General features: G+C 51.8%; 1 protein-coding gene across 1 annotated transcript in view; it reads right to left on the bottom strand.

Annotated features, from left to right (window-relative positions):
- Window positions 1-24540, bottom strand: part of SPNS2 (spinster homolog 2 (Drosophila)) — a 34422-nt gene that overhangs the window by 9408 nt on the left and 474 nt on the right. The window contains exons 2-4 of the mRNA XM_006863476.1: window positions 24314-24535; window positions 10873-10938; window positions 1260-1396 (exon numbers count right to left, since the gene is read on the bottom strand). Coding sequence (XP_006863538.1) covers window positions 1260-1396; window positions 10873-10938; window positions 24314-24535 — 425 coding nt within the window. The remainder of the gene's footprint in view (window positions 1-1259; window positions 1397-10872; window positions 10939-24313; window positions 24536-24540) is intronic.

Genomic DNA, 24540 nt, shown 5'->3' with positions numbered 1-24540 from the left:
TATCTATACTATCTATATAGATAGATAGATATACATATACATATTTAGTCCTGGTATAGCACTGTGGGTTAATGCTCTGGACTGCAAGCTTGGTTTGAACCCAAGGTTGGCAATTCAAGTTCACCACCTACTCCTCAGAAACCCTACAGAGGGTCGCTATGATATTCAGAACCAACTCCCCAGCATTTACAACAATAATAACATCTGAGCTCTCAGGAAGAAGTGGCCCCAACCCTGCCTAGCAGTAAGGCTCCATGACCTGCGCCCTGCCTTCCTTTCCAGCTCTCCTTTCCCTTCACTCAGCACAGTCCGTTTGTATGTCTGTGAGTTTCTGGGCACACAGTGGCTCTAGAACACACACTGGACTGTAAGCCACAAGGTTGGTGCATCTTCCCACCCCCAGTCTAGGTGATCCCAAGGACAGGACCTGGGTCTCCTCCTTTGTCCCACCCCCTCCCCTGACTGAAAACTCCTTAAGGACAGAGTCCGGTCTTCCCCCTTTCTTCGTCTATCTCCCTCTGGAGCAGTCAACATGTGATTAACCAGCTTCTGTTTGAACACCCCTAGTAATGGGAAACTCACTACCTCATGAGGCAGCATATCTCCCCTTTGGAAGAAAAAAAAATAGAAATAATGATTTGTTGAACACTTGCCATATTCTAGAGTCTGTACATGTATTCATTAGCTTGGTTATTTCTTCTTACAATAAATCTTGAGGATGAGAATTATAATCCCCATTTTACAGATAAGAAAATTAAGACTCAGAGAGACTAAGTAACTTTCTCCAAGTCACAAAGCTGTGTAAGCAATAGAATCAAGATATTCAAACCTAGGTCTGTCAGAGTCAAGGGAGAGACATCTTTATACTGAACTGATATTTCTCCTCCTGGAAATTTGACCCAAGCGGATCAAAACAGCAAACTGAGTAAGACCCAGAGAGGGATAGTAACTCCTCTAGGGTCACACAGCAAGGTGAAATTCCTAGGCCAGATTGCTTCCATTGTTTCTTGTATCATCCCCAAATCAGAGAGTGGCTCAGACTCTAGATGCTGCAAGTTCCTTAGTTCAGATCAGCATGGAGAAGTCCCTATCTTCAGGGCTAGTTTCTAAAAGTACCCCAAGATGCCCCCATCCTACTACACTTGGAAGACACTGGGTTTCAATCAATGGACTAAAAACACTCCCATTCGGGCCAGCCACCCACTGGCGGGACTAGGACACACAGACAGGGCGTGTGGAGACACTGGGGTGAGTCTCACCTGCTGGGGGATAAAGGAGCTGGAGAAGGTGACTGCTGACCAGAAGAAGATGCCGCAGCTAAGGATCACCTTCCTGTTGAAGCGGTCACCCAGGTACCCGAAGATGGGGGCAGCCACCATGAAGCTGCAGATGAACACTGTGGAAGGAGAGGAAGGTTTGAGGGGTGACCCACCCACCCACACTGTCCCAACTCGAGGTCAAATGTCTGGGCCTAGAACTGAGGAAGCAGCCCAGGGAAGGCAGGAAAAGCCTTTTGGGGGCAGCGGGGGGACACCATGGCCTCATCCTCTTCCACATAATACACAGGTTGTTCAGTCCTAGGGAAATCCTTTGGGTTCTTTTGTGAAGAGTCAATATCTAGGTTGCAGAACATGATTGATGTTAGTGGGTTATTGAATTGTACAAGTGAAAGATGTTGAATTGGTAAATATATTGTCATCTATATTTTGACAACAGTAAAAATAAATATATACCAAAAAAAAAAAGAGCAAACATCTATTTATTGACTACTTTTCACAGTGAGGCACTGTGCTAGGGAATCAGTACACAGCATCTCGTGTGTCCTTCCAACCTCCTCCCTGCAGCTTAGGGAGATTGTTATCCCACCACAGAGATGGGGAGACAGAATCAGAGAGGGAAAGTGACCTGCCCAATATCCCACAGGCAGGAAATTTCCCAGCAGGAATTGAATTTCCCCTATCTGATCCCAGTACCTGTGTTCCTCTACATGATCACATTGCTCTCCTTATTACACTTGGAGAAACAGGTTCAGAGAGGGCAAGGAACCTACCTAAGGTCACACAGTGAATCAGGGTATAACCGGGCCTGGAGCCACGGTTCTCAGACCTGCCAGATCACACAGTCACCGTCACTCCCAGTGGGCTGCAAAGGGCCCCCAAAAGCTTAAAACACTGCCATCCATTCATGCAAAAAACATTTTATTTGGGTGTCTGCAGTGCACCAGACATTATTTTAGGTGCTTGGGATACATCAATTAACAAAACAGAAAAAAAAAAAAATCCTGCCCTGTTGGAGCTTTCATTCTAGTGAAGGGAAACTAATTTTTTTTAAAAGCAAAAACTATAATATGTCAGATGATGATAACTTCTAAGTCAGGGAAAAGAGCAGAAATGGGAGCTGGGAAGTCTTAAGTGTGTGAGAGAATTTTAAACAGAAGGGTCAAAGAAAGTGACCTGGAAGAGGTAAGGAAATAAATCATACAATGACTGGGGCAAGAATACCAAATGCAAAGGCCCTGGGGTAGAAGTGTACTCAGCATGTTTGAGGCACAGCAAAGAGGCCCAAATGGCTGGAGCAGAGGGAGCAAGGGGAGGGGGACAGGAGACAAGGGCTAGTAGCTCACTGTGAGGTCTGTGGCTTCTATAGGTGTGAAAGGAAAGCACTGGAGAATACTGAACAGAGAAGTGGTATGGCCTGGTTTTGTTCTTCCAGAGCAAGAGGGCAGCAGAACTCCATGGAGATACCTATTACAGAGTTGGGCGGCGCCTCAGGGGTCCCAGGTGGCATGGACAGGCTAGAACAAGGCAAAAGAGGCCCTAGATCATAAAGCAAGGGAATCCCCCATCCCTTGCCCCAAAAGGCAGTCCTGCAGCTGATGGGCAGATGGCCAGACAAAGGCTGGGGTGGGCAGACAATGTTGGCCTCTGACCGCCAGGATGAATGTGGCCTGGACTCAGCTGCTCCTTCTTGTCTTGTCTTCCAGGAGAAGCAGGGAGAGGAGCAGGAGGGAGGAGAGGAGAAGAGCAGGAGGAGGAGAGAGGAAGGAGATGAACAAGAGGAAAGAGGGCTCAGCAGAGGTCTCCCAAATGGGCTGTGGAGTGTGACTGTCCTCGCTTGTCCTCACAATGATAAACACCTTAAGAACATAGATCATTATAAAATGTAGTAAAATATTTAGTAAGTGATGACTTTGGAGCATTTAAGAACTTTGTTTTTAATAGAACCTGATCACTCGTGATTTTCTATCATTTGGGTATGGCACTGTGGGTAATGTGCTGGACTGCAAGTCAGTTTGAACCACAAGGTCGGTGGTTCACACTCACCAGCCACTCCTCGGAAACCCAATATAGGGTCGCAATGGGCCGGAATCAACTCTATGGCACTTAACAACAATAACAACATGTTCAACAACCAGCTTGCACAATTCCTGAAGATTGAACAATCGACTCTCCTGAGCTGAAACACGCCAGCTCCAACACTCCAACTTCCTCATGAAGAGAATGAAGATAAAAATAGTAACCTCCTCAGTTTCTCTGAGTACAGGGTGAGGTGACGCATGTAAGGTGCTGAATAGCACATCCTGCTCAGGGTGAGCCAGCCTCAGTCAACACTGACCATTGTTTAGATTAGTCAAGGTAGAAATTATTTCCTCATATCTAGAAAAAGGAGAATGAAGCCTGCTGGACCAGCCTCCCGGCACCTGCCTGAGATCACCTCAGAAGATGGTAGGTAGATATCAGGGGGAGCAGGGCCTGTTGGTACTGGGTGAGGAGTAGACAGAAAGACGTCAGGAGCTGTTCTACTTATCTGTCCAGAGAGAGGGACCACCGGTCCATAGGATACCCAGTGTAAAGGGCTAAAATGTAGATGGAATCAGCCAGGAGTACAAAATCCTGCCAAGGTAGTTAAGGAAGGCTTCCTGAAGGCAGTGATTATAGAGCAAGAGGGCATTAAAGGGTGCTGAGAAGGCCACCATAATGCTAATACTCCTCCTAATAGTGCTTGTGGGTCATAATAACTACAGTTATCTGTGATGGAGCACCACCTTTGACACAGGCTCACATTCTCTCAGTTACTTCTATTATCTCGTGTTACCGGGCAGGAAATAGAGGTTAAGAGAGGTGATGTCACACAGCTAGTGTGTGGCTGAGCCAGAATTTAATTTAAACTTCAACTTGTCTGACTCCAGAGTTCTTGCTCTAAATCACACTCTAAGTTGTCAAGCTGTGAAGGGGGAAGGTTCCAACTGACGTTCCCAAAGTAAGCAAAAGTCCAGGGTTTGTTGGGGACAGCAAGGATAGGGTTTTGAACAACGTTTTTCCGGTTCAGTCCTGACTGACAAAACAAAACTAGATATGTGTAAAATGTAGTTGAACTGGAATAGTAACCAGAAAGGAAACATTATGGGGCAATGCCCTGCTAGAAATTTAATCTCTCACCCAGAAAATAAAGGCAGCCATGCACGTTGCATAGCAACCAAATCTCTTTAATGGCAGAGTTGGAAACGACAATGCCCTGCTCAAAGATGGCAACCAACCAAACAGCTTTGAATGCGTCTTGCTCTCCACAGTCCAGGCAATAATATACCGAAGGGGCTCACTGCACTTCTTCCAAGTCTCCCATTCCAGGCTTCAACCCATACTTTTTCCCATTCTGATTATCAGTTCACTTCACTCAGAAATTTAAAATTCAAGTCTGTTCCAATTTCACTTCATCAGCCATGACGGAACAATTTAGAGCGGGTTCCAAGCCCTGGCAAAGAGGAAGATCAGGCACAAGAAAGTCACAGAGAAAGCAGTGGGATATGAGGCTGTGGCGGGACACAGGAACCTAAAGACCAGGACTCAGTTTGGGATTTGAGTTGGAGGGCAATGGAGAACAGGTTCAATCCTCATCAAGGTTGAGCACTTAGAAAATACCCCCACTTGAGTAGCTAAAGAGGGGCTAAAGGGAGGAGTTCAGGCCAGACTTTGGCCCTCCTGGTCTACCTCGACCCTCTAGACCACATCAGACCCAGAAGGGTAGAGACACACACACCTTTTGGACCCCTGGCCCTCTGCCTGCTCATTTGGTGGATTGAGAAGATAGAAGCCTCCAGGATTTGGATTCCTCTCAAAGCAGACAACCTCTATCCCCCACTACTGGTCCCAGCCTGCCAATGCACCTCCAAGCCATGCCCTCAACTCACCTAACATCCACCCAATCTTTCTCATGTTACAGCTGGGACCACTGAGGCCCTAAAAGGTGGAAAACTTGCCCAAGATGATGTAGGAAGTCAGCTGGGGGTAGTCTGGACCACTGCCTGCCCCTCAGTTCCCTCCTCCAGGGCACAGGAGAGTTCAGGGTCAGGAGAGAGACAGGGTCTGTCTCTGCTCAGGGCAGACAGGAGAGAGGACCTATATGGCCCTCAGGGATGACACAGGCTAGGGCCTGAACACAATCAAGGTAGCAACAGAGCAAAGAAGGTTCCTGGCACTGGGCTTGTGAACCCTGTCTCACACGCGACACTGAGGCTTAGCTTGTGCTGCAAATCAAGACCATCCCAGCTCAGGCCCCCAGGGTGGAAGCTTCTTGTACTCACCACCTCCAGTCCAGGGTTCTTTGTTGGGGGAAAAGTTTTCTGGACAACTGGCTTCCTTCCCCACCTGATTTCAGTAGGGGTGGGTTTTTTTCGCTGGTAGTTCCCACATGAGAACATCCTATAGTTCAGATATGGGGAAGCCTCGCTCAGCTCACGGGTGCTGAGTCCAGTCAGGGACAATGGAACTGCAGGCAGGGAGCCAGGGCAGAGGGGACAGGGCCACCAGGCAGTAGACTGGCAGAGTCAGACAGAGATGCCAGCCCTCTGCCCCTCACCTACCTTGGCCACTAAGCCCATTCCCTCCTCTATGAGATGACGGTGATATCCCTTCCTCTCAGCGCTGGCAAAAAGTTCCCTGAAAGACATCTCTCCAGGTGGTTCCAGTTGGGGGTCAGCACACTTATCATTCATCTACAGGCTGAAGGCCTTCTACCTGGGCACAGCCAGATCAAGGGCCTGAAGGGGGGCCAGCACCCCAAAACTCAGAATAACCTCTGTGGAGGACTTTAGGTTCTATGAGGCAGCCCCGAGACCCCCTCTCTCATGGGGCTGTTGAGGGCCCTCACCCTATGTGTGGCCTTGTTTGACCCCTGAGGGGTACAGGAGCAGAAGTGGGTGAGGCTGGAGCTGGGAGGGCCCTAGGCTCCCCACACTGTGGCCTCGAAGCCTGTACCCAGCCCCTGCCTCAGCCTGGGCTGAACCAGAGCTATTTTTACAAAGTCCAGACTTGGGCCGGCGTGTTATTTAGAGAAGGCTAGCCATCCTCCACATCCTGTGGGCAGGGTCAGCACCATCCCTGCAGCAAGCTGGGTGGGATGAGCTCCAGTCCTGCCATCCCAGGAAGAGCCACAGCTTACCAAACTGCCAGAGGAGCCTGGGGCAAACCCTGAAGGAAGAAGGGCCACAGCCTTCTTTACCCTCCTCCTCTCAGGATATAAAGCCTGTGCAAGGTCCCCACAAGCCCTCAGGGAGTGGAAAGAGTCATAGGGCTGACCAGTCTCCCCTCCAGAACAGATTCTGGGCCAAAGTGGAAGGATGGTGTTAGGCTGGCTGGAGGGAGGACTGGGGGCCAGAAACAAAGGCACTGTCTGGTTTCATTCTGAGCTGGCTCTTCCCCCATCTCTATTCTCCCCGCATCCTCCACCCCACATCATGGCACTTCCTCAGAATAACTCCATGAACCCCAGTCGTGAGCTGCCTTCCAGCCTGTCGATTCCCACACTTGGACCCCAAGTTTATGTCCTCATGTGCACATCTTACAAGCCCCTGCCCTGCTCCAAGACAGAAGCCACATGCCTTACCCTAGCCTTGGAACCTTTCACAATCAGACTTCCCCTACTGTCCCACCTCCTCCCTCTCAGTTCTCATCCATGTTCCAGCCCAGCCACGGAGCCACAGGTCACTAAAGCCAGGCAGGATCAGAAACATGCTTTGATTCTCACTACTTGCTTTGCCTGGGATGTTCTCCCCAACTATCCTTGTGCTCCATTTGTGATTTCCTCAGATTCGTCTATTAACACACTCATTTTCTCTTCAGCTAGGTCTAGTTTCCTCACTAACTCATCTATTAGTATGTTTTTATCTTCCTCATGATATTTTTCACTTCTAGAATTTGAAATTTGGATCTTTTAAATATCTACCTGTTGTTTTTTCATAATGTGTTACTCCTGCTTGATGAAAACCACTCTTTCTTTAGAGCTTTGGAAATTAAACATATGTAATTTTAAAGTCCTTTTAAAACAACTCTCTTCTCTACAGTTCTTTAGGTGCCAACTGTTCCGTTTTCTGGGCCAGCTGATTCTCTCAAAATGGGCTTCCTTGTATGCTATGCTCACCTTTTTGGTAGTAAATATATATAATGAAAAATTTCTAAGTGTACAATTCAGCGACATTAATTGCATTCACCATATTGTACAACGAACACCCTATGATCTCTATCAACTTTGAATTTGAGTTTGTCTTCAGCAGGAAACCTGTTTCTCACACAGACCCTGTGCCATGCTGGCTTCCCTAAAGAACAGTTTCAGATTTGCCTCTGCTGGGACGTCTGGAAACACCAGGTCAACATGAGGAAGGAGGAGAAATCCCAGGCCTCTACAGACCAGAAGCTGGGACAAGCTTCTATGCATAAGCTAGAGCCAAGAGGGAGAAATCCATCATGAAAAAGGTTCTGCAGAAAAAACTGCCCACCAACCCGAGGCATATTGGAATTAGGGAGCTGGCCCTGGGTTCTAGGGGGAAATTGAGTCATCCACATGACAATACAATCCAAGCCTGCACTGTTCTGCCCTTACAACAAAGGAACCCTGAGCCTGGAAACTGGACTAGACTATTGATAATTGGATGGCCCTAGGAGACACGAGGTTCACTGCACTGTTCTCTCTGTTTATGTTTCCATTTTTTTCATGATGAAAATGTTTATATAATTTTTCTCTGCATCACTTGGCTTCAATTCTCGATCCCAATCCAGTTTTCGAAGTTCAAGTCTGTTTTTGGCATCTGGAAATTTCCATACAAGTGTTAGCTTTCAAGCTTTGCTCTCAATACAACAAATCAACTAGCAGTCCTTTCCCTGATGCAAACTCTTACTCAGCCTTCAAAGCCCCAGTCAAATGGCCCCTCCTTTAGGAAGGTTTCTCCCTCTTCCAGGCGCCCAGTCACTCCCATTGCCCTGGCCTCCCAGAATCCCCAGCCCTGGCTGCTGACTCGATGGTAGCTCAACTTGTTCCTATCAATAGAGGGGATCTACGTGAGGGCCGGGGCTGACTCTGTGACAGAGTTCAGCACAGGTACTGGTGCACAGTCAGTACAGAAACAGCTGCCCAGTTAAGTGACCACTTCAGGGACTCCGGGCTGCCCAGAACAGCGCCTGACACCTGAGCTGCAGTGCTTCTGGGGGCTTTCAGAGAGGCAGGGCAGCCCAGGGTCAGTGCTGAGCTGGCAGGCCTCTAGAGGACTGGATGCAATCAGCAAGGGGGCTGCTGAAAGGGGACTTTTCCCAAACCAACTCTCATGCTCTGGCCCCATGGGGAAAGAGCAGGGGCAGGCCCAGGCCTAACCCTCAGCCACCCCACCCTGTCTCCTGACCCAGCAGCCCCCAGGGCCCACAAAGAAGCAGGCAACTCTACTCCCAGCCTTGGCCCTTTGATCTGGGCAAGCACCAACACTTGGCTGGCACCCTCCACCCGGTTCCGACCTTATCAGGGCTAGGGGAAGAGACAGCTGTCTGCAGCACAGGCCAATTAAGCGACTTGCCTGGTTGCTCACTGAGTCACATCCTTGTCTAGCTTGGCTGACTTCTTGGCTCAGATGGCCCAAGGGAGCCACCCTAGTATGGTAGGGCATTGGGGTACATGCTAGAGTGGTCAGTACTGGAGTGCTGGGGACTGTCCCCATGGCCCTGAAGCCCCATCCTGAAAACACCAAGATGTCAGCATTTGTAGGACCCTGGATTCCATCCAATTCCAGACCTGCTACTCTTTCATCATGAGACCTTAAGCAAGTCACTTCCCCCACTCTGGAACTCTGACTCTTCATCCAGAAAGTAAACCTAACCAAAGGAAGTCTGTAGTATTATTATACTTGACTGCCAACCAAAAGTTTGATGGTTTGAGTCCACTCAGAGATAACTCGGAAGAAAGACCTAGAGTTCTAGTTCCAGGAAATCAGCCATTGAAAAGCCTGTGGAACACAGTGCTACTCTTGACACACACACAGGGTCTCTATGAGTCAAGGTCAACTCGGCAGCACTGTTCTGGTTTGTTTGGGTTTTTGGTAGGACTATGGAAGAGTCCAACAAGACAATGCCTGTGGGTGATCTGTCCACCTCCAGCCAGGCTACCAGAGATAAGTGGGGACTACCGTAACTTCTGTCTCTTGAATCAAGAAGCCAGCTTGGGACATAACCTCAGAAGGACCCAGGAGCCCAGGGCCAGTCATCTCTCATACTCTCTCATTGGGAGGCCAGACTGGCCCTGACCACGCTTCGTGGGTGCTGAGTGGAAAAAACAGAGGCTCCGGCTCAGTCCGCAAGGCCAGGACCCAGGAGAGGACTAAGCTCAGGCCAGGTCCCGAATGATTCCAGAGCCGCAGAGGGAGGGGACTTGGGGGCTGGGATCTTCCTGCCCTTTCCCCACCAGCTCGGCAGTGGCCTGTCCCCTCCCACGCCCCCATCTGGCTAGAATTCCAGGCTTCCTTCTGTCAAAAGCTGGTCACTGAGTGTGCAGGACCTAAGAGGTTGAGGGACAAGTTCCAGGCACCCGAGTTCAGGCCCAGCTAGGGAGGTCCAGGAAGAGTAGAAGGGACAGAGGAGAGGCTTGGGCTCTGACAGCGTGGGCAGAGGTGACTTCCACTAGGGCAGGAGCCTAGCCACCCTTGGGTGTGCTAGACCACACAGCCTTGCCCAACCCCAGGTCAGTTAGTCCTTCCTTACTGGGGTTGAGTACATCCCACCTTCTGAGCCCCAAAGACCCGATCTGGGAACTGAGGCTGGGCAGCCTCACGGAGGCTGTGAAGGTCTGGAGTGGCCTACCTTGGAATGCCACCTGGACAGGTCAGGCGGGTTCCTGGACAGAGCCTACCTGCCCCACCCCTCCCTCCCAGGAGAGCCCAGGCAGGGGAAGGGATTCCTGGTGGCATTCTGATCATGGGCCTTCTCCCACACACCTGACTGGGCCTCACAGCCACAGGAACTCCAGGGCCAAGAGGCCCAGAGACAGACAGAGGTCAGGCCAGCGTCACACAACAAGAGATCCAGCTTTAACTCTGAGTCCTTGCCCAGACTGGAAAGTCCTGCCAAGGGTCTGGCCAGCACAGCTCAGGACCCATAGGGCCATACAGTAGGCAGGGCAGGGACGAGGGTGACATCTTGGGAGGGGTGTGACCTGTGCTGAGAGACCAGGATAACTGCTTAATGACCCACCACACTGCCCAGGCCCAGCTCACTGTCCAGAGAGTCATACAGCCAAGCAGGCAGCTCAGAAGGCTGAACCCCTGAGGAAATCGGGGCAGGGAACCCCAGGCCCAGGTCTAGCCTAGCACCCAGGTTCTCAGAACTAGACTGGGACTGAGCATTGAAGAGGTGACCCCTCCCAGGAGTGACAGCTGCAGAGGGCTGGGTAAAAGCAGGGTCACCAGGGCCCCGGTGGTGCTCTCCATCTCAGTGACTTCAGGAGTTTACTTCACAAACCTCCCCCAAAGGAAAGACCACCTCCAGGAAGGAAACCGCCTCAGAGAAATGGACCAACAGTGGGAAGGGGGCCTAAGAAGCTACAAGGGGAAGTGGGCCTCACCTGACTGCAGCAGGCCAGCGCCTCGATCCTTGACCCCGAAGTGCTGCTGGATATCCAAAAGGACACCTGGGAGAGAGACAGAGGGTGCTTACTGGCAACATCTGATGCTGGGTGTCCCCCATCACCCACCTCACCTAGGTGACCCCAGCTCGACCTTTCCTCCCACCCAGCTGTACTATGACCTCTACCCTGTTCAGCCCATCCAGACCCCCTTAGGAACCTTCAAGGTCAAGCTTCCACCTGCCTCCACTGAGGCCTCCTATGTCCACCCCCAACTCACCCACTTCAGGCCTGATGCTCAAACACGAGCATGACTCCTCCTTGTCTCTCCAGACTGGGTACTAGGACCCTATGAGAGGGGCCCTGGTGAGCTGGGAAGCCCCAGAAAGCTGGAGGCAGCCCCCTGGCAGGAGGAGTGAGGTCGCTTGCCCACCACACTCATGTTCTTCCCTGCATGTGTGCACGTGCACACGCGCGCCCACCCAGCTGTCCTGGAATTATAACCAGTGCCCCACTTTTCAGATTCAGGTCCCAAGATGTAGCGTGAGGTAAGGGTGAATCCTCAAGGCTGCGCCTGCCCTTTCCACAAGTTCTAACAACTTCTGCTCTCTCACAGAGCCATGCCAAGGGCACAACTATGGACAGACAAACAACCAGCTTCCTGGATCCCTCCCACCTCTGGTAGCACTTGCCCAGGGCTCCTGATGAACCGCACCCCCCCGCCCCCCAGCCCCTGACGTCTTAGAGGTCCCTGTGAGGCTTATCTCAGAGCACAGCAGGAGGCTGGACCAGGCCAGAGAAAGCCCCCTACAGCAGCCCATCTGCACTAAGATAAAAAGAAAGGAGTAGACCACCCTGAGGAGCACCCCAGGCAGGGGACAGAGGAAGGAAGGACACGACTCTGCCCTCAGGGGACTCCCAGGGCTCTTTGCTGATGGCATTAAACACGATGATGGTGCGCATTTATTGAGCAATAAATAATTTACTTGCTCAATCCTCTTGCAGCCCCGTCTCACTTGACAGATGAGGAAAGTGAAGGGAAGCCAGGTGCTCAGCCACATAATGGTGACGTGGATTCTCTAAGCACGGCACGAGTATCCGGCTCCGGGAAGTGGAAAAACCTTGTCATACAACACGAATGGTACCTGAGGTAGGATTTGAACTCAAGTCTACTGCCTCAAAACAAAGCTTGTTTTCCACCACTCTGTCTCTACATGGTTCACAGTTATTCCCTAGACTGTCAGTGACTGCTTTTTGGGGTGAGTGTCTACTCATCCCCCACTGCACTATGAGTCCCTTGAGGGCAGGGACCTTGGTGCATCATCTCTAGCAAACCAAGGCCAAACCAAGCCAGCTGCAGTTGAGTTCATTTCAACTCGTGGTAACCCCATGTGACTCAATGTGCACAGCAGAATTGCACTCCACAGCGCCATAGAGTTTTCGGAAACCGATCACTAGGCCTTTCTCCCAAGGCATCTCTAGGTAGGTTTGAACCACCAACCTTTCAGCTAGTAGTTGAGCATCTAACCAATTTTCCACCCAAGGACTCCAGAACCCAGGACAAGACTGTCACAATTCAGGTCTTGGGTGGACTGAAAAATGGTAGGTGGGTAGAAACTCCCCACTGTGCCCCAGCACTGAGGTGCCCCATCCACAGCCCAGAGGAGGCACATGGGCCTGCAGTGACATCCAGTTTTCTGTGTGGGATGGGCCATATCCGAATGGTTGCCATGAAGACACTACATGTCCACAGCAAATCAAAACACTCATTTTCTCCTCCTAGCACACATCCCTCATTTGATTGAACAACAGCTTCTAGGCCCAACTTTTGCCTCTGCCTCCAAGAAGCCTCCCCTGACTTCTACTACACAGAGCTCCTGGTAAGGGGGAGGCATCTTCTCTATATCCAGTTGGGAATCCCAGGCCCCCTGTAATTCCTGGAGGATTTGGTCGAGGTCCAGACCCCAGGACACAGAAAGTATTGGATGTCCCCATGTCCTTCTCCCCAGAACCCAGCCTTGGTCCAGAGCCTTAGTTGCAGACAGAGAACGTGCGTAGGGGGCAGGCCCTCAGGCAGGCCCTGTCGAGCCTCCTTGGGCTTGTTTTCCTTCTTCTGGGACCAGAAGTGGCCGCGGCCACTGGAGAGCAACATCCCACTGGCCGCTGGCACGAGAAGCGTGTGTCACGGCTGTTCGGCCAATTGCCTCAGATTTTCCTCTGGGTTTCAGCCTGACTCTGGCCCATGTGCCCCCTCCCTTCTCACCACAGTGTTATTTTTAGTCTCCTTCCTGGAGGCTGAGGTTCGGTGGGTCACAGGACGGGCCTCACGCCCAGGAGCAGCCTCTCACAGTTCAAGCCAAGCCCACCAGCCCTGGGGCATGCAAGGTGGGGCTCCCATCCAAGTCAACCCACACCCACAGCTCCTGACCCAGGTTGCTCTAAGCAGCTACCCCACATCCACATTCAGAATCATCCTCACCCACGGTGCGCATTCCAGGCCAAGAAAATGTTCTGGAACAGCATGGGTACCTCAAGTCTTCAAGAATCCATTCACTCCAGTTAAACCTCTTCTGCAACCCCAGAGGTCTTGCCACTTGTGCAAAGCCAACCTTTCCCTGCTGTAGGCCAGCTGGCCCTCCTGCCTCTCCAGGGGATGAGATCCTAGGTCAGCCCTGGCAGTATCCTAGCTTCTCTTGCACGCTAGTCCTTGAAAGGGCTCACCCCTCTCTTCCTGGTGCAGATAGCACCTACACTGTCCCTCTGCCAGCTGCCCTTCTCAGCAGAAACCCTTAAAAGAGCTATCTCTCCTCTCCAACTCCATTGCTCCACAAACCAACCACCTGCTGGTGGCTCAATCCCACAGACCCTTCTCATCCCTGTTTCCCTGCCTCCTGGACTGATTCCGTCCCAGGGAACAAGAATGATCTCACCTCACCCTCCTTCACCCCCATGAACCTTGGTCACCAGGCTTCTGAGACTCTCTCACCGCCTCACCACCTTCCTCCTCCGGCCAGCCCACCTCTGCCCCTCAGCCCAGCCAGTGTTCCTTCTGCAGCCTGATCAGACAAACACTTATTGATCACCTGGTAGCGTAGTGGTTACGAATCGGGCTGCGAACCGCAAGATCAGCAGTTCAAAACTACCACTGTTCTGTGGGAGAAAGATGAGGCATTCTGCTCCTGTAAAGATTTACAGCCTCAGAAACCCTGTACAGGGTCGCTATGAGTCGGAACCGACTCCACGGCACATAACCACCACCACCACCACTACGTTCCAGGGCCCAGGCAGGGGCTTCTGAAACCACAGACACAGTTCCTGGAAACAAGGATCTAATGCCAACCACCCAGTGGGTTTTGACCCTGGCTGGGCCTCAGGATCACCCATGAGTTCTTCAACACCCCTGGCTCCAGCGCTTGGCTTAGTAATACTAGAACAACAACAACAACAGTGCAGTTATTATTATCAGCAAGTAATATGTAGTGGGAGTCCTGGTGCGGCGCTGTGGGCTAATGCGTCTGACTGCAAAGTCATTTGAACTGCAAGGTCGGTGGTTCAAGCTCACCAGCTGCTCCTTGGAAACCCTATACAGGGTTGCCATGGGTTGGAATCAATTCGACAGCACTTAACAACAATATGTAGTGAAGGTCCCAGGGTGGCACAAACAGTGGCGCTGTGGGTTAATGTGCTGTACTACAAAGTCACTTGAACCACAAGTTCGGTGGTTCAAGTACAGTAGTCACTCCTTGGAAAGCCTATACAGGGTTGCTATGGGTCAGAACTGACTCGAAGGCACTAATAACAAGTAACCTAAAAGGCTGGTGGTTTGAACATGCTCAGCAGTGCTGCAAAAGCAAGGCCTACTGGTGATCTGCTTCCATAAAGATTGCTGTTGCAAATCTTCGCAGCAGCAGAAAGCCTCTTTTTCCTAGAGTGGGCTCGAACTGCTGACCTTGTAGTTCACAGTCTAGTGCTTATTCTCTAGAGCCACCACACTCCTCTATAAAGATGGCAGTCAAGAACACCCTAGGGAGCAGTTCTGCGCTGTAGCGCATGGGTTGGAATGAGTCTGTATCTCCTAGAAAACCGCAACAGGTTTGGTGTTTTGATGAACATGAATTGAGTGTTGACTATGTGCCAGGTACTAATCTATTACCAATCCAAGTTCATTGAGTATGAATGCCACCCAAATGAATCCCAAACTCCTAACATTAGAGGCTTCAATGAGTAGACCGTAAGCCAACCATAGTGCCCCAACACACACACACACACACACACACACACACACACACACAGCTCCAGGCAAAGGAGAATTCTGCAGTTATAACTGTGACTTTTCACCTCCTTGGACTTGTGTTTCTTCCCGTGTCCATGGAGAGACTGGAAACATCAGTGGGCTTGATCTACTTTCAAAAGTCAGCCAATCCATCACACTGAGGGAGGGTACGTGTTAAAATGCACCTTCCCAAGCCCCTCCCCAAACCTCCAGAATCACCCTCAGCAGAGGTGGGTCCAGCAATCTGCCCAAATGATTGGAGCCCATTGGACTGGTTGGTCTAAGGCCCACACAGCCTGGTGGCCTCCAAGCCTTTGCTACTGCAGTGCCCTCTTCCTGTGAAGATCAGCTTCATCCTCCAGGAGCCAGGTTCAAGGTCACCTCCCCAAACTCCATTTCCTTGGCTCTTGTGAAGAGATGCCTGCAACCTTGAGGGTAACCTGTTGTTTCTGTTATTAGCGTCCATCCTAAACTTCTGGTGACCACATGCACAATGAAATCAGACTGTTGGGTTTTTGTTGGCTGATTTGCTGAAGCAGATCACCAGGACTTTCTTCCTAGTCTTTCTTGGTCTAGACGCCACACTAAAACCTATTCAGCAGTATAGCAACACGCAAGCCTCCGCTAACAGATGGCTGGCAGCTGCACCTTTGACTCTCAGCTGGGAGTCAAAGCTGGGTCACCTGCAGGAAAGGCCAGAATTCTACCATGGAACCACCATGACCTTCACCAACTGGGCCGATTCTGGCAGTGACTTACCTGGCTGGGGGCTCCTGGCCTCCTCCAGCCAGTCACAAACATTACCTCAAAAAGGGCAAGATGTGAGTGTAAGCCCATGCTGACCTTTGGGTTCCTGGATCAAGCAAGCCTCAGACCCAACGTCTACACCGCATGACCTTGAGATCTCCTCCTGCCTAATCAGCTATGACAGGAAACCCAATGCTCAAACTCACACTCCCAATCACAGACTTGTCACCCCATGTTCACCATGCCCAAAGCTCTTTCAGAGTAGCAGGCAGCTGAGGCAAAGTTCTCATGAGTATGTGCTCCAAAGTCAGACCATCTGGGTTCAAATCCTGACTCTTTCATCTTCTTATGTGACCTTAGGCAAATTACTTAACCTTCACCAGGCCAGTTTCCTCCTCTGTCAACTGGCTTAATGATAAAACGTGCTTCATAGCATTGTTGGGAGTTTGCATGGGTTAATCCATGTAATATGCTTAGAATGGTGCCTATCCAATAGGTTCTGACTCATAGTGATTCTGTATAGGGTTTCTAAGCAGCAGTTGGTGAGTTTGAACCCCAACCTTGTGATTAGCATTCTAGTGCTGATCCTACAGTACCACCCTAAGACTCCTGGCATATAGTGGTGGTGGGGGTGGTTATGTGCCGTGGAGTCAGTTCTGACTCACAGCGACCCTGTACAGGGTTTCCAAGGCTGTAAATCTTTACGGGAGCAGAAAGCCTTATCTTTCTCCCGCGGAACAGCTGGTAGTTTCGAACTGCTGACCTGGCGGTTCGCAGCCCAATTCGTAACCACTATGCTACCAGAGCTCTCAATAAATATTGTCATTGATCATTAACTCCAGAGCAAGGCATGACCAGAGAACCTCAGGGAGCACCCATCTGTTTCCCTTTCCCTAAATGGGGTCAAATGCCTGGAAAGGCAGGGTGTGGGGCCCTGAAGAGATAGACCGTGCCTGCCATCAGTTAGTCCCTCTTAAAGGGGACCCTGGTCACCCTGTGGAGGCCTCAGAGCTGGCACAATCTGGGAGTCTCACCCCTGTTCCAAGGCTCTGCCACAGCTCCCGCCCTAGTAATGATAGGGGTCTGGCCTGGCTGTGCATGGGAAACCGTAGCCTGGCCCCACCGGCATCCCCACCAGGAGTCAGGGTCCTGGCTATGAAGCATACACACACTCATACTCTTATCCCACCACCGAACACACACTCATACTCTTATCCCACCACCGAGCTCCCACAGGGCAAGAGTCCACTCACACCCCCAAGGACAACTTGAGTGGCCTCTGAACCTTGGGTTGCCCATTTGAGGAGTGATGCCAGGTCCCAATTCATCTTTGCAGGACCTATTCTGAGCCTTAATTGAGCTTGTTCTGTATTTGCCAACACTTTCTCCCAACACCCCCCCCCACACACACACACACACAAATCTGTGTCATTCATGTTAGAACTGCTTAGTGGTCACCCCTTGCAGGGACTCAGAGGATAAAGCACATATCTGCATAGAGACCCTTCCCAGATAACCTAGACTGAACTCTCCCCCAAAAAAGCACTCCAGCTGAAGACCCAGCAACCCTCCCAAACCAAGAATCCTGCTTGCAGACCCCAACAGCCCTTCAGAGGCACCGCCCCCCAGAGCCAGAGAGCCCTCCCTCCTCCCCACCAAGTCCCATTGCCCAGAGTGGGCGGCAACGGCAGCCTGGCCCCTGTCCTGTGGTTATAGTCTATCATTAAGGGCCAGCTTTCCTGGAACTAGACCCTGCCTTAGCAATTTGGAGCTCAGTATGGCCACTCCTTTCCCTGCTCAGACTATACAGCCCTGTCCTGGCCCAGAGACACCTAAGACCACCAGGGGCCAGGGATAAGGTGTCCACAGCCTTATTGTGGGCCATGAGGGTGTGTCTAGTGTGGTCACAGATACAGGATGGGGCAGGGTGGGCGTGGGAGCGGAGATTAGAGATCGTACAACAGCACAGCTCAAGCCCACCAATCTCCACCTCCTCCCCCAGAGACCAGGCCCTCCCACTCCTCAGGAGGGAGAGTAAGGCTCAGAAAGACCTGGCCTGGGCTCCCCATCTTCACCCTAAGAAGTCCCCCAAAAGAAACCACTTATATGTCCTCTCGTGGGCCTCCTCAGTAACACTCCTCCTCCTAGGCACAGTCCTTTATAGTTTATAAAGCCTAACTCGGTATGGCGCTGTGGGATAAACACTGGACTGTAAGGTCAGTTTGAACTGCAAGGTTGACGGAGTTTGAACCGAGCTGCTCCTTGAAAACCCTATACAGGGTTGCTATGAGCCGGAAGTGACTTGAAAGCAATTAACAACAACCATCACCTGATATGGCACTGTAGGATAAGCACTGGACCACATGGTAGGTTTGAACTGCAAGGTTGGCAGTTCAAACCCACCAGCTGCTCCTCGGAAACCCTACAGAGTCACTATGAGTCGGAACCACTTAACAACAACAACAATTAGCTGCTTGGTTCCTTAGGACTTCATTCAACATATCCACCCTTGATGACACTGGGATCTCAAGGCCCCAGAAAGCTGGCAGTACAAGACCCATGGGGTTGGCAGGGAGGCCAAGACCCTGCCCTAGCCTCCAAACTCTGGAGTGCATTGCTTCTGCTTAGTTCTTGCTCTAATGTAATGTCAGTGGGTTAGGCATTGGACTGCTAATCTTAAATTCAGCAGTTCAAACCTACCAGCTGCTCCTTAGGTGGCCAATGAGACTGTCTGCTCCTGTAAAGATTTACAGTCTTGGAGTTCCTACAGAGTCACTGTGACTCACAATGTACTTAATTATTGTTGTTAAGTGCCATCGAGTCACTTCCAATTCATAGGGTTTCCAGGGCTGCACATCTTTGTGGAGCAGAAAGCTTTATCTTTCTCCCATGGAGTAGGAGCAATGTAAATCCTTCTACCACCACCGTATCTTCCCCAGGACCCCTTTCACCAGCCCCAGGCACCAGGAGGTAGCCAGGCCCAGAGGAGCTGGTGATGGGTTCACATCTCCTTCCCGCTGGGTCCTGTACCTCGAAAGTCCTACCTGCAGAAAAGACAGAGTGAAGCCACCAGAATGCCCTCTGAAGTGTAGAGAAATGGCTATGCCCAGCTTGAGGGAGGGAGTGGGAGGAATCACTTGTTCCCATCTCCTTCCTAGAGATACCAGGCCCTGTGTTCACTGTGTGCCCTGCTCAGGACAAAAGGACAGTACTAGCCACCATCAGAGAAGTCCTGGCCTCAGCAACAGGGACATGGAGGGGCTGGTCATGATCTAGGGTTGTCCAAGCCCACCAATGCCATTTCAGCCCAGGCTCTCCACCTCCTTCACCACCACCACCCCCAACCCCAGAGGTCAGCAGGAGAAGGCTCCCCTGCCCATGGATAGGTGCTGTGATGGATGAGGACCAGAGGAGTTGGAAACCACAAGTTACTAAACTGAGAGAGAGAAGAACATCTTCCTGCGGAGGACAGAGGCACTGAAGACATTGCTGAGATCCACTAGGGGAAACTGAGGCCAGCTGCGGAAGCTCCTGAGAACAGGCCTGGCTATAGTCTGGGTGGAGGGGGAAATACACACAGAGTTTCTGAGGTCAAGTGCCCCTGCCTTCCTTGGGAGCAAGATCTGGACCACATCAAGAAAAGGCGAACACCATCTCTCAAGGGTTCAGGGCCCAGAGAGAGTTGGGAGCTGCCTCAGGTCACAAAGCAAGTCTGGCAAACCCAGGGCAAGAAGCTCAGCCCAGGGGACCTTGAAGGCTCAACAGGGGCTTAATCCTGGGAGCCTGGGGGATCAGACCAGTCTCTTCCTTGCCTCCCTCCCTCCCTCTTATCACCCTCTACCCTCAAGACTTCAGGTCTCCACATCCAGTAAGAAACAAAAGCCACTTCCTGTCTGGAGAGGGGAGAAAAGCTCTCTTTCTGAGCAGTACTCATGGAGGCAGCCTGACTCTCAAAACAGGGCTATCACCGGCAGTCCTATCCCATTCACAAAATGGGAAACCAAGAGAGGGAGTTTCAACAGCACAGTAGAAGGGCTGGCAGAACCATCTGGAAGGTGCCTTAGGAGGAAGACAGAGCAAAGAAATGGGCAGATTAGTCACTGGGGTGCTGACATTCCAAGTCACCTGGGTGCTGACCCTGCCAGACAGGTGCTCTGGAATGCAGAGCCCTGGATGCTCCGCCCCTCAGACCTTAGCTAGGTGTTTCCCCAAAATCAAGACGTGGCAGTGGCCAGGATGAGGCCACTTGAGGGGGTAGGGAGGGCAGGGAGTAAACTAATTTCATCTTCAGGGATGGCAATAGATAGCCCAGCCTCTACCTTTCCAGGTGACCCTGCAGAAGGTCTGCGTTTCCTCATCTGTCAGCTCTGGACAGACTCAATCTGGCAGATACCAAAGAGCTGAAAGGAAAGTCAGCCCATCCTGGCACAAAACGTAGCTGGCAGCCTTCTCCTGTGTACCCAGTTTAGTTGTTTGGGGAAGCCCCCAAGTCCTGCCAGGCCTGTGTTCCCAGCTGGGTCCCTGTGTGAGCGTCTTTCCTCCAGGGTTTGCGTTAGTGAGCAGTTGCCATGGATACCGGTCTCAGCTTCTTTGGCAAAAAAGGACTCCCCCAGGGCAGGGCTCTACCTCTCCTCATTACAACCTCCCCAAGTCCAAATGCTCAATCTGCCATGGTCAGGATCAAGTGGCAGACAAATAGATCATGGGAGGGGAACAAGTACCTCCAGAGAAGTTAGGAAGGGATCAGTTCTCCTAACATCATTCACCAAGAGCAAGGTTGGTACTAGCTCCCCATTGCTGGGCCTGGCTCCAGGAGCAGAACGCTGCCACCTCCACCCCCAGGTGGAAGAATGGAAGCCCAGATGGAGAGGTGGCTCTGGTGCCAGGAAGCAGCGCTGGGAAGAAGGGGCCCAAGAGCCTCACCTAAGGGAGTGCCTCTTTCTCCAGACTTGGTAGCCACGGGTGGACTCAGAATGCAAAGTGGAGGGCTGTTGGGCTGGTCAGGGCCGTGGAACTAGGAGGCACAATGTGTCCTTGGGACTTTCACAGTGCCATGACTAAATTGAACAGAAATTCATCTACCCAGATGGGCTCCTGGCCCTGCTAGAAGTCGGGGTACGGCCCACCTCCACTCAAGGATCCTAGGCTGAAGAGAAGACTCCACTGGGCAGGGGGGTGAGGGTGTCTTGTCTTACTCTGCCCTGCTATGCGATCTTGGGTATGTGTCCACTTTCTCTAGGCATCAGTGTCCCCATCTGCCCAGGGTCGTGGAGGGAAGAGTTTAGATGAGATTTCTGGGCTACTTGCACTTCATCCAATTGAAGTAATGCTTAGCAAGAAAGGCAAGAGCAGGAGCCCGGCTCTCATCACAGGATTCTGAGGCCTGCTGCCCTCAGGGGGTTCTCATGGGGAGGAGGAGAGGTGGTAATTAACTGGATCACCAGGTGGCGCTGGGAATGCTAGGGCAGGGGCAGAAGCTACCTGAGTTCCCAGGATGAAGCCAAGCCCTGGTGGAAAGGTATTCATCCTGAATGGGACTGGAAGGGCATCATGGCCAAGGCCAAGGCGTAAGCAGCAGCATGGCAAAAAAGGCAGCTGACATTTGTGAGGCCCTCCTAGGGTCTGGCCTTGTACCAGGTACTTCAGATGCATTCTCATTTATTCTGCACAACCCAGGAGGTAGAGAGGAGGCAATAATCACACAGAAGGCTCAGGCAACGTCCCCAAGGTCACACCACTGGTACATTGAAGTACGTGGACTCAAACTCTGGCATCAAAGACTCCAAACCAGTGCAGTTCACACCAATGACCTCTAGCCAGTGAAACCATTGAGCACTTTGAGTGCCGCTGGTCTGATTGACATGTGCGGTAAACATAAGACACACTGGATTTCAAAGGTACAGTATGAAAAAGAATGCCAAAAAACCCACTGAGAATTTGTTTTATATTGATTGCATGATGGACTGGTAGTATGTCAGATACAATGGGTTAAATAAAATAAGGCATTGATTAATTTCACCTATTTCTCTTTATGTTTTAAATGTGATTACTAAAAACATTTTAAATGACTTGCATTATATTCCTTCTGGACAGAACTGATCTATACCATGAAGACAGAAATGTACAGGGTGGATTTCAGGGAAGTGTCTTTGTTGGGGAAGCCAGGACCAGATTGTGAGGGTCTCAGTGGCCAAGTGGGACAAGTGACTCAGCAGCAAAGTGCCCACATTCCCTCTCTGTCCCTGCTGGACCCATCAACCACAGGAGGCCTTAGGCCTGGGATGGTCATTGCCCTGGTCTCCAGTACAATGCACACCAAACCATAGTAGTTGCTATAGAAGCAGTAAATCTTCCTGAACTTTGGGGAGCAGAGCGCAGGGAAATCTACCATAAAGAGATTGAGGGAGATGGAGCCAGGCTTATCCGGAGAGGAAATCTGTGTACATTGCGTGTTGGGGGTGGGGCGGCATGTGAGTTCCCACTGCTGAGACATGGAGGGAGGCCCAGCCTGGGCAATGTTTGCACAGAGATTTCCGGGCCTTCCTCCCTACTGCCTCACTCCTCTCTTAGCCACTATCTGCCCCCACACGAACGCACTAGAAACATCCTATCTTGTTCCCCCATTGTGACATTCTGACTCAGGGACCCAAGTAGATAAGCACCAGATCCCCTGATCTCCCCTTTTCCCCCTCGACCCACCTCTCCCCCCCCCCAAGAGTCAGTTCCCCCAAGAATGTCAGAAGGGGTGGTCTGAGCCGGAAAAAACAAGCTGGGGAGTGTGATGGTGCCAGAAGCAGCAATGTTCAATCCCAGCTGAGGAAAGGGTGGGGAAGCCTCTTTGCAGGCAGAGGCTTACTTGTGGACCCAATGGTGACTCTTAGAGTCTTCTTAGATGAAGGCCACAAAAAGTCTCAGTTTACTCATCTGTCTACAGACATTGATTTTGATCTCCCTGACAGTTTCCTGGGTTCTGTGACTGCTCCCCACAGGTGGCACCTGGGTTCCCATGTCCCAGGCAGCATGGTAACATGCACATACATGAGAGGGGTTGGTGCACTTGGGTAGTACTCAGTATTCCTGCTCATCGATGGCCTGACCCAGAAAGAGATGCTACTAGAGAGTCAAGAGGCTTTCAAAACCAGGGTTGAGGGAACAGTCTCTGTTGTCCTATCAGAGGTCTGCCTTCCATTTCACACAAAGCCCCATTCGACAGAGGGGGAGACTGAGGTCCAGAGAAGAGGACCTCGGTGGCATGTGGTAAGTGGCCATAATGCTAGGGCTTTTCTGTCTCCAGTGGCACAAAGTTCCCTCCAAAGTCTACAAAAAAACAGGTGGGGGGGCAGTTGTCTTTATATATGTGGATCATTCTAGATTTAAGTACGCAGTGGTTGGACAGGTTCTAGGCCAGGTATACACGGTCACTACTCTCCTTCCACAGAAAGCCCCCACTAGGTTGGCCTGACCAGAGTCCCTTTCTCTCTCTCCTGGCCATTCTCACCTAGAGACTGCTCAATCTAGGGCAATTCTCTACCCCCAGGCCCCTGAGCAGTGGGGGAAGGGAGCAAGCAAAGCGGAATTCCAGAACCCTGTCCATCCCCAACGGATCCAGGGACCAATCACCTCACAAACGGGGAAACAGACCTAAGACTGGCCAAGGTCACACGTCAAGCATATTATTAGGGGGAAATGTGGGGCTAGAACACAGTCATTTTATCCACCCCCACACCATCCCCAAGGCTGGTCCCTAGAGATGCTCAGAGTGGCCGGCACTAGATCTCAAGCACCAGCGAGCAGGGGGGCAGCGTCTCCAGGACTCTAGCTAGAGCCAGCTGCAAACCGCATCTTGGGTCCCCAGGCGCCGCGGACCCGCCCCGCCCCTCCCTCTGCTCCCCGCAGCCCTGAGCCTTTGTCAGCCACGCGCTCACACGCTCACACACACAGCCGCGCCGCCACGCGCGCACACACTCAGTCTCCCTGGCGTACACCCGCCAGGGGCGCGCGCACTCGCCGCCGGCACGCTGGGGATGGAGGTGTTGGAGGAAGGAAGGAACTGACCGGCCACCGACGGACAGACTGCCTGGGCTGGGGGAGGGGAAAAGAAGCGTCGAAACCTGGGGCTATTGAGAGAGAAGACGCTGGAGCTAGAGCAGAGACGCAGATGAGGCTCTCAGGGAACAAGACAACGGGACGTCAAGGGCTAGAGGGTGCGCGGGTTGATCCAGGGTTGGGGACTCCCCAACTCTTGCCCCTGCACGTGAGGGGGTCCCTGGATTGGACTCGTGGAATCCAGTTGTGCCTTAAAGGAAGGTCCTTTAGAGACTCCACATAGGGCTTGGACATAAGGGGCCTGGGAGCAAAAGCTCCCTGGGGTACCTGGATGCAGGGGTCCTGATTCTCAGGTTGGGTGGGGCATTCGCTTACCTGCCACGGTGTACCTGTCCAGGTAGTTGAGCACGTTGCCCAAGCTGAGGATGGCGGCGGCTGCCCCCCGCCCGCGGCCCAAGCTGGCCGGTTTGGGCGGCTGCGCGCCGGGGCCCTTGACAGCAGCTGCGCAGCCGGGGGTGCCAGGGGTTCCAGGAGGTCCGGGTGGGACCCGCCTCACGCTGCCGGACAGAGTCTGCACCTCATCGTCGGCGGTCGTGACTCCA

Source organism: Chrysochloris asiatica, unplaced genomic scaffold, assembly GCF_000296735.1.
Source record: "Chrysochloris asiatica unplaced genomic scaffold, ChrAsi1.0 scaffold00054, whole genome shotgun sequence".
NCBI classification, from domain to species: domain Eukaryota; kingdom Metazoa; phylum Chordata; class Mammalia; order Afrosoricida; family Chrysochloridae; genus Chrysochloris; species Chrysochloris asiatica.
The sequence above is the reverse complement of the archived record's forward strand: the minus strand, read 5'-3'. Positions and strand labels throughout refer to the sequence as shown.